Source organism: Juglans regia, chromosome 3, assembly GCF_001411555.2.
Source record: "Juglans regia cultivar Chandler chromosome 3, Walnut 2.0, whole genome shotgun sequence".
In the NCBI taxonomy this organism is placed as follows: domain Eukaryota; kingdom Viridiplantae; phylum Streptophyta; class Magnoliopsida; order Fagales; family Juglandaceae; genus Juglans; species Juglans regia.
Window position 1 is genome coordinate 6,412,839 of NC_049903.1, and position 10,418 is coordinate 6,423,256.

A 10,418-nucleotide genomic window follows, 5' to 3' on the forward strand; every position below is an offset into this window, starting at 1 on the left:
CGAGTGTTATTAACTTATTGTAACCATGCATCTTATAAAGATGTCCCTCGTATTTGCATCAATACTCTCCTCTCAGTTTCTTGTATTCTTCAACTCCGATAATATATATATATATAAAAGATATTCACAATTGTAAATTGTATAATCGTCATGTATTCGATTTAAAATAAATAAATAAAATATGAGATTCGTATGAAAAAAAAATTTAAAATTTTTTTCGTATGAAAAAAAAAATTAATTTTTTAATAATAAACTCAATTATTTTTTAAAATAATTACACGATATTTATACATTTTATGATTATATTAACATATATATAAAATTACTCATACATATATATATATATATATTATATAACCATCATTATTAAGGGAACTATTCCTTTTTGTTTCTTTAATTTCTTTGGCGTAAGAGTTTGGAATTTATCTTTATTTTTTAATTTATAGTATACAATTTACTTATTTTTACTGACAGTACTACTGGATCAATTAATTTCAACTGTCAGGCGGCTCAATTATCGGGAATCAAGTTGATGTCCTTCGTCCATATTTCCATTTTTCTTATAAGTATGATCATAAGGAAAAAAAGAAGAAGATCATCACAGGTATACAGTAACTTAAACGTGTATAGTTTATTATAAACATGATGTCAATTCAACAAACTAATTAAAAATATTTAGGACCCCACATCCACTGCAGCAACAGCATAAATTCTTTGCCATACTTTGGAAGGAAAAAATCCCTTCCAACTGCAGCAACAGCGAGTTCAGACAATTTCAGGTAAGTAATTTAATTACTTAAAGATTCTACAGTTTTCAAAGTTTAACCATGAAGTACAAGCTAGCTGCTTAATTAATAGTTCTTGATTAAAAATACCAAAGTAGTTTGTTGCATGTATAGGCCCTTTCTAGTTTCTTGGCTTGCATTGGATGGATATTGATCATGAAATGTTGTCGTTTCTTGCATGTACTTGCACTCGAAAAACTGACACAAAGCTTAGAATTTCCAAGCAGGATTTAAGGATACTTCTGATATATTCCCCACCTTTCATGCTCATTCAAAGTAAATCTTGAGAAAAGGGACACCGACGATCGAACACATCAAGTGTTAATAATAATCTTGCATTATTAATACTGCAAAAAAAAAAAACACGATAATGACAAAAACTAAGGAAATTAAAGTCATGAGCAATTAATATATAGCTTTAATTAATATATGTATTATTCTCATGTATAATTAATGGCCATGATCATTACTTTTTTAATTAGTGGTGATGAGTGATCATGAATCGATCGATCGTGGTGGTAATTAATTTTTAACCCGCGCGTAATGATCTATATAAATAGTTTCTTGCAGAATATGATTTTATCTAATTGCAGCTTTGAGTCAAACTCACCGAGTTAATTAACAAGGATAAGTGTAATATTAAGACTACTCCAGAATATTGTAGAGCTTGGTTAATTATATATTAAGTCTAGTAATAAATTAATTAAAGCTAAAGTAGTTTAATTATGGTTTGAAAGGACGAGTTCCCTTGCTGCACTAGCTGATCATGATTTGATGAAGATACTATATATTTGCACCGACTTCCGAGTCATGCACCGAGTTGGAAGGGGAGTAGCAAAATGAAAATAATGACGCTATGATTATATTGATGATAGCATACGATAGTTGTAGATTAATTTAAAATAGAAAATATGGTTAGTGCATATATATTTATATATATATATATATATATATTATAGTGCCATTAATTCTTGATAAAATGAGAAAGGAAGAAAAAGAGGAGCAAAAGCACCATCATAGGACCCACGAAATGTCTCCTCCCAAGATGTGATTTTCGTCTTTCTCCACTACTACTACATCCCATTCTTCCACCACCTGAATTACCCCTTTTCCCTTCCCATTTCTTGCCAAAAATACACAAAACACACTTGGATCCTCTCCACAGTAATCATGTCCAGCGATAGACGAAAAGATTCCGCGGAAGGGTCCTCACGATCCAGCGGCGCCACCGGCGATAACCATCAGCTCCAGCAGCAACCAGCTCCTTTGAGCCGATATGAGTCTCAGAAAAGGAGAGACTGGAACACTTTTGGGCAGTACTTGAGGAATCAAACGCCCCCGGTTTCTCTCTCTCAGTGCAACTTCAACCATGTGCTGGACTTCCTTAGGTACCTCGACCAGTTTGGAAAGACTAAGGTTCATTTAAATAGCTGCGTCTTCTTCGGCCAACCTGACCCGCCTGCTCCCTGCACATGTCCTCTCAAGCAGGCTTGGGGTAGCCTCGATGCTCTAATCGGAAGGCTCAGAGCTGCCTATGAGGAGCATGGCGGCTCACCGGAGATGAACCCGTTCGGAAACGGAGCTATTCGGGTGTATTTGCGTGAAATTAAGGAGTGTCAAGCTAAAGCAAGAGGCATTCCGTATAAGAAGAAAAAGAAGAAGAGGATTCAAATTAAGGCCAACGACGAGGCAAAGGCCTTTGAAGCAAGCAGCTTAATTCCCCTGGCCTCTTCGGATTAATGGTAAATTTCGTCAAAATAATACTACAAGTTTACAAACTGAATAATTGATTAATGGGCGGGTTAATTAGGAAATAAGGGTAATAAATTAAAGCATATTATATAAGATCGAGTCACCTTAATTCATCTTTCATGAAAATTGAATAATAGTACTTCTAGATCGGATCTCGGCCGGAAAGAATAGGAAGAGTTTAGCTCAGTACTGGACATTAATCCTACGACCTGGAAACCAGACACCCCGCTCCTAGGTTCAATTTCTTCTTATATAACCCTAGACGCAGATCCCGAAACCCTAATTTGCTTAATCTTAGGCAAAGAGTAAATAAGGGTACTGGAAAGTTGTGCTAATCATGAACTTTACCGACCCTATCTCATGACTAATATTAGATGCTATAATTAGAGTGGGCAACTATGCTCCCCCCCACCCCCGACCCTCTCTCTCTAATCATGCAAAAACTCTGTTCTTGTAAGCTTCCTAGCTAATTATATGATCTCTTTGATCACTCTCTCACTTTTTAATTACTCGTTTTGTCTCTTCTCTGATCCAGAGAGATTTTTGTGTTCCCCATGGATGAGTACCGTACGATATGTCATACGTTGCATGTGATTTATATACGTATTTACGTACATAGGAATGCTCATGAGCATATAATCAAATCATTAATACATGCATGCACTTCCATATATATATATATATATATATATATAGTACTATATAAGCATTTCCTTCATCCTTTGTCTAGTTTTAAAGAATTTACTTCCTTCTAATTAGTTAGATTGCTTAAACAAAAAGAATAAATAATGCGTACAAATTGCAAGCCACTAGTAGTACTACTTGTACTGGCCGGCCTGCTAGTTTAAGTACCATATATCATGTCCGAGTGTTTGCCCTGGATCACTCTCTTTCTTGTTGATTGTCCCCCAGGTTTTTCTTTTTTCCGGTTATTAATGTGTTTTAGTGTCTGATCTTAATCATCATGCATTTGATCTGTCATTAATTCTTCATTATTCTTAGTACTACGCGTAGTACTTGATGATTCTGATCTATATCTGAAATTACTTTTGTGACTATATTTCCAAGTTTAAAATGAGATCAGGCCAGAAGACAATATTTTATTTTGCAGTAGTTAATTATATATATTAATTAAGTAAATGGAACTATAATCATGAGGCTCTCAGCCAAGCAAATACTGCCAGCTTGATCATCATCATGTATTTCTCGGCCGTTTAATTTGCAGTACCTAATATGAATAAATTACAGTTCAATTTACACCCTGATCTTCATAAGTACTGACAGTCCTTAATTAATTAATAGATGGATCGAGGACCGACCGTGTCGACAAGTTTTTAAACACATAAATCTTAGATGCATCTCGATATATCATGCATATTAATGTTCAATGCAAGTATTTTTGTTTTGTACCAAAATCTAAAAATAAAAAAAATGTGTTTAAAAATTTTGGATTGTATTTCTGATCAAACGTGCATGGTAATATGATGCAAAAAATGTTTGCTAATTATATATATATATATATATATATATAATAATTATATTTGAAACTTTTACACCACACTTCCATCCAAGTGGGATAATCTAATTTGGAAAATAAAATTTTAAAATCTGAATCCTACAAATTAAATTATATCATGTAAATAGTGTATGGTGTCAAGTAGGCCTTTAAATAGCACTAATCATACATATATTATATATATACACTATTCATATATATATTTATAGTATTTTCAAGAGCCTTAAAAAAGGAATTAATGTAATGAGTTTTAAATACGATTTCAATTTATATTTTTCAGCAAAAATAAGGATTAACAAGAGGCCAGGATTAAAGCCTTGGAATTTGATCTTCATCCTTACTTTTCTAAGCACAAATGATTAGGTATGAAATCCTTATTTTTTATTCATTCTCCCATTTATTTGAGGTGTAGGGCACGCAACCGATGAACATGACTACGTACATATGCAATACAATTGATGTTATCCAAATCAAATGATCAATTAGCTGGTAATTGAATATTGAGGCAAAAAAAAAAAAAAAATGTAGTACAAGTAGTAGTACTACTCTTTTTTAAGTTAAGCTAGCTAGGGGTCAGGTATATGTGATATTCATGCATTAATTGAACTGTATAATGAGCATGTGAATGTATATGTATTGCGTATATTCATATATATATATATATAGGTCAGTTATTTTTTTCCCCGAAATGTGTCTTTTTTGTATCCATCTGCTCTCCAAGACTCCAACATATATCTGACCGTATTGTCCGTACGCACTCATTTTTTTCTCCTCAGTACCTGTTCAGGACTCCATGAAAAAACCAATACATGATCAGAGGTACCTGTTTAAGACTGCAGGAAAAATTTGAGACGCGCCGGGGTGTGGTCCGGGGAGCCCTCCCATGGAAGGCTAAATATATATATATATATGGTTGAATGCGGAATTATTTAAAGAAACAAGAAAATTCATATTCCTAGTCATGAGGTCCAAGCTGGGGAAATTTGGAAATGCTATATATATATATATATATATATATATGTATGTATATGTACAAGATTAAACTTAAAAGATTTGATCACTGATCTTTTATATCATTTTCTAGAGGAAATGCTATTTGATTCACGTATTAATTATAGATCTAAGATTGCAACGTTGTGTGATTTTGATCTTGTTCATCAAAATCATGAACATTAATAGCATTACTCGTTATAGTCGTCAGTGACGTTGTGAGAGCTTAAGATTTTGTTTGTCGAGATGATCGGTTATACATACATTATATATATATATATATATAGTGATTATATTTGAGTTTAATTAACGAGAAAACGTATCCTCTGATTGAGTAGTACTATGGTTAAGAGTCTAGGAGAGGAATAAGGTTTCAGACAGATCGAGGACCCAAAAAAGGTCAAAAAATAAGGATGAAAGTAGCTCTGGTTGCATTTTTCAGTACTTGATCATCTTTTTATATACTGACAATTAGGATATGTTTGGATTCCAAATTAGGTAATTAATAGCTAGCTAGCTAAGCTTCTTTTGGAGATTTTGATTATGATCACTTTGAGATCGATAGCAGAACAAATAAGTGGATGTAACCCTAAATCCCTGAGTAAATTATTCTGAGCTAATCTGTGGACATAGCTAGGCACAATCCTCATGAGCCCTAGAAAAGCTGCTTTTCCTTACTGTTGGAGACGCCCCTTTACTTTAATTACTAGCTAGGTTGAATAATCTACCTAGCCTAGCTAGCTAGCAGATCTGGCAGTGGATGATCATCGGCATTGTCAAGTGCCCCTTGTATTGTATATGAAACGTCATATATAGATAGTAGGTCAAGCTAGTTCACATGCATGTGATATATATGTAATTTGCATTTATTAATGTTCTTTATCCTGACCATTAAATGGATGCTCATGATAAAAGGGTTACAGCTAGAGTACGTAGCGAAATGCATCTAGATCAGCTTTCGAATTTTCTTGAAGTTTTTCATGTGTAGCATTGTGTTATTGAAGATATATACTTTTGCAGATGAATCCAAAAAAATAATAATATTATTTTGCAGGGGTCAGACGTGAAGAGGTCGAAGATCATGATCATATATGCATGCACGGGAAGGTTTACAAATATTAATATTGAAGAGTCTATATATATATATATATATATATATAGCTAGCTCGTCTGCGCTTCAAGACATGGTTCTCCTGTTTAAAAAAGTACTGTTATGCAGTCACAGTCAATTCTGACTAATCTTGTTATAATTAAGTGTAAGCTAGTCTCAAAGGGCAAACCCTATTTAATTAACTACAAATGCACGTACCAGCTTGTTATAATTAGTTCTTATTATATATATGTTGTAGACTTTTTTTAAAACACTAGTACGTACTAGCACTAGTCAGTAAGCCTAAATATATATATCACTTCTTCGATCGGCATGCATTAAAGAGTGCTTGTGTGTGTGTGTGTATATATATATATATTGGCCTTTTTTGATGAATTGTGAACTCAAATTTTGATCATGTCCTGATCAATAGATCATATACAAAAAATAAAGGTATCTACATGAAAAATTTACTAATTCATCCCAAATCAAATAAATAGAAATGTGTATGTAATTGCCATGAACAGATCGATCAGAACTAATTGTTTGCTATGAGATTCGCATGTTCTACAGTACTTCATACTCGTTCACTCGTGCAAGTCGATCGATACCCACCGTCCTTCCTTCTAATACATCACGATTCCTCTGGCTCGTTTATTTCACAATCAGATGAAATTAGATGAATTAAAATAAAATTTAAAAGTTAAATAAATTAATATTATTATAATATATTTTTTAATATTATTTTTATTTTAAAATTTTAAAAAAATTGAATTTTTTTATTTTATTTTATATGAAAATTTAAAAAAATTATAATAATTAGATAATATCAGAATAGTTGTAAAAACAAATAAAGCAATTTCAAGAATTTTGAAATCGTGTGGAGTGTGATTTACTCTAATTTTTTTCTTATGCGACTTGAGTATTTATTATTATTATTATTATTTTGGCAATGAATATACATTTATTAAAATACCCTCTTATACTGGCCGTAGGGTAAAGCATTTTACAACTTGAATAATATTGTTAAAATTAGTTAATTATAAACTCTATTAGTTTATGTTAGGTTTGAACGATAGACCGAACCTTGGATATTGAAAAAGCTGTAAACCTTTTGTGACGTTAGTGCACAGTTATTTTATTTGATTGTGACGGTAAAAAAAATAAAAATTTTATAACATACAATCATTTGTACTTATTTTTTATATATTTATTTTATATTAAAACAATTAATGGAGTGTGCAAAACAATCATTTAGGATTTTTATTCAGAGTTGAATTATTCTGCCGTTCAGAGTAGTCATTTCAAATTGATCGTTTTTTATTTTTTTTATATTTTTTTAATATATTTAAATATTTTAAAAAAATATTTTAATATATTTAAAATTACTTTCTTAATAATCACTAAGTAAAAATAATAATAATAATAATAATAGTTAACAAGCGATCAAATTGAACGTTATAATTGGAAGGCAAAATAATTTTTTCCTTTTATTTACCCTATAGCGTGAGAATGAGATGATTTTCAATATATATGTAGCCAACAAATCTCGCTATCCCAACAAATCTAGGCAATTAGTTCAAACTAAGGAGACAATCCGCACTTACGTGTGCCATCCCATCCCATGCAAGGTAATCGTTTGACGAGTAATGTTACTTATAATTTTCTATGTTTGATCGAGAGTGTTTTCTTAGTTTAGCAATGTATGAGTAGTGAGATGATCTTAAATAATTTATGAATAATAAAAAAAATGATAAAAACTTAATAATAAAATATTAAATAATAATAAATAATAATAAAAAGTATGTGAAAAGTAATGGATCGCTCTACTACCTAAACATAACTTAATATTAGAAGTATAATTTCACATTACCGCTTAAACAGCTAGCCCAAGATCGAAGAACGTCGGAGCTACAAGTGGCAATATGTGATATGACCTGTGAACCCAACACGAACACGATATGAAATTAGTAATTTTGATGTTAACAAGTTCGGGTCAAAACGGGTTGACTCGTTAAGACACGATTTATAAACGGGTCAACTCGCTTAATACGAAATCAATATGTTTTAATCCCGTTTAGAATTTATTTCAAAATTAAATTTTATTATTATTAAGTTGTAATATCGATATTTCTCAGTATACTTATGTTTTTATTGTTAGGATTATAATTTTTAACCTATATTCATATTTTTTATTGTATGGTTTATAATATTGGTTTTATTATATGTTAAAACTTAAAAAATATTGATATATATTTTTTAAGATATTGTAATTATTAATAAATGTAGATTTTAACTTTTATGAGAAATTATGTTAATCAGGTAAAATGAGTTATGCGTTTTAATTCTATTCATTTACATGAAACAAACGGGTTTAGATGAGTCATGTGTTGTTTAAGGGTGTAACCGGTCCGGTCCGGTCCAATTTTAGACAAAATCTAGGACCGAACCGGTATGTACCGGTTTTGTATTTTTCAAAACTGATTACGCACCGGTTACCCTCCTAAATCGGTACTTCTGGTTTTATCGATTTTCGGTCCGATTCGATTTTTCGATTTTTTTAAAATGTAAGTTTCAAAGATTGATATTTAGGTCCAATTAATATGAGTTGAATGATACCAAGATAGTGTATGAGTTATCATAAGGCTCAGACGTAGGATATTTAGGTCCAATTCATTTTCTCGCAGATTGATAGTTCCTGGGTTTGAACCTCTTAAGTAGATTCTAACTTTTGTTTTTGGTTGGCTATTAGTTCAGCCAGGGACTTGAGCTTGTGATAGACCGAGCACGCTAAAACATGGGTTCATCACACGTACAGAATACACACATACAGAAATTCAAATAGAGAATACACACAATGCAAGAAAACATTGTAATGATTCAAGAACACACAAGAAAACCAAACCAGTAGAATCACTGATTGACATCCATGAGACCCAATCGCAAAACTCTAATATTACAAACACAATAATAAATACAATCACAAAAAATCCTAAATTTCGGATTCAAAAACCCTACCCTAATATCACAAAACTCAATCAACCCAATCGACAATCACAGATTCACAAAAATCTCAATATCACAAAAATCATAGTAGGCTAGTATGTAATTTCAAAAAAAAAAACTTACCGTGAGGGCAGATTGGTAGAAAGACTGTGACAGAGGCCGAGAGAGTTGAGAGAAGAGAGATTGAGAGGCGGGAGAGTTGAGAGTGAGAGACAGGAGAGTTGAGACTAAAAGCGAGAGACGAGAACGTGAGAGACGAGAGCAGAGTGCTATGTAGTCTAAGTCTGAGAAGTAAGAAGTGAGAGACGAGAGGCGGAAAGACGATTCAATATTCACGAAAGAGACGATTTAATTTTAGGGTTTAGTTGTAGCTGAAAACGGCGCCATTACTATTTAATTAAAGTTTAATTCTTTTCAATGTTTTTCATCAAAAAAAAAAAAAATCTTTTCAATGTGTTTTTTTTTAATGATAATTAAAATTTATATATTTGTAATACATTTAATAGACTATAGTGATTATACTGATTTAATATAACTATATATATATTTGTAATGCATTTAATATACCATAGTCTAATAGTATTAATATTAGCCTATTAGTATAGTTATATATTAGTATTAGTTATAGTGATTTAATATAACTATATTTGTATAAGTATAACTATAGTCTATAGTCTATATTAAACTATTAGTATTAGACTACTAGTTAAATAGTTATAGACTTGTATATTAGTATAGCTGAATAATATATTAGACTATATAATAGTATTAATATTAGCATATTAGTATAGTTATATATTAGTATTAGTTATAAACTATATATTAGTATTAGTTATAAACTTTTGGTTATTTAGTATAGCTATATTAGTATAAGTATAATTATAGTCTATATTAGACTATTGGTATAGTTATATATTAGTATTAGTTATAAAATATATATTTAATATTATTATTAGTTATAAACTTTTAGTAAAAACTTTTAGTATTAATTATAAGTATAACTATAGTCTATAGTTTATATTAGACTATTAGTATTAGTTAAATAGTCTATAACTATTAGTTATAGACTTGTATATTAGTATAGCTAAATAGTATATTAGACTATATAATAGTATTAATATTAAACTATTGGTATAGTTATAAGTTATATATTAATATTAGTTATAAACTATATATTTAATATCAGTACTAGTTATAAACTTATAAACTTTTAGTAAAAATTTGTTGTATTAATTATAAGTATAACTATAATCATTAGTCTATATTAGATTATTAGTAT

The 10,418-nt window shown here is 30.6% G+C and overlaps 1 protein-coding gene across 1 annotated transcript; it reads left to right on the forward strand.

Annotated features, from left to right (window-relative positions):
* The first annotated feature begins 1,794 nt into the window (after nt 1-1,794).
* On the forward strand, nt 1,795-6,368 carry LOC108980952 (protein LIGHT-DEPENDENT SHORT HYPOCOTYLS 10-like). Its single transcript, XM_018952009.2, has 2 exons — nt 1,795-2,527; nt 6,098-6,368. The coding sequence occupies exon 1, from the start codon at nt 1,956-1,958 to the stop codon at nt 2,523-2,525; it is 570 nt and encodes a 189-aa protein (XP_018807554.1). The 5' UTR covers nt 1,795-1,955; the 3' UTR covers nt 2,526-2,527; nt 6,098-6,368.
* Nucleotides 6,369-10,418: the final 4,050 nt, after the last annotated feature.

Coding starts and splice junctions, on each gene's coding strand:
- LOC108980952 (XM_018952009.2), top strand. CDS start 1,956: ATGTCCAGCGATAGACGAAAAGATTCCGCGGAAGGGTCCTCACGATCC.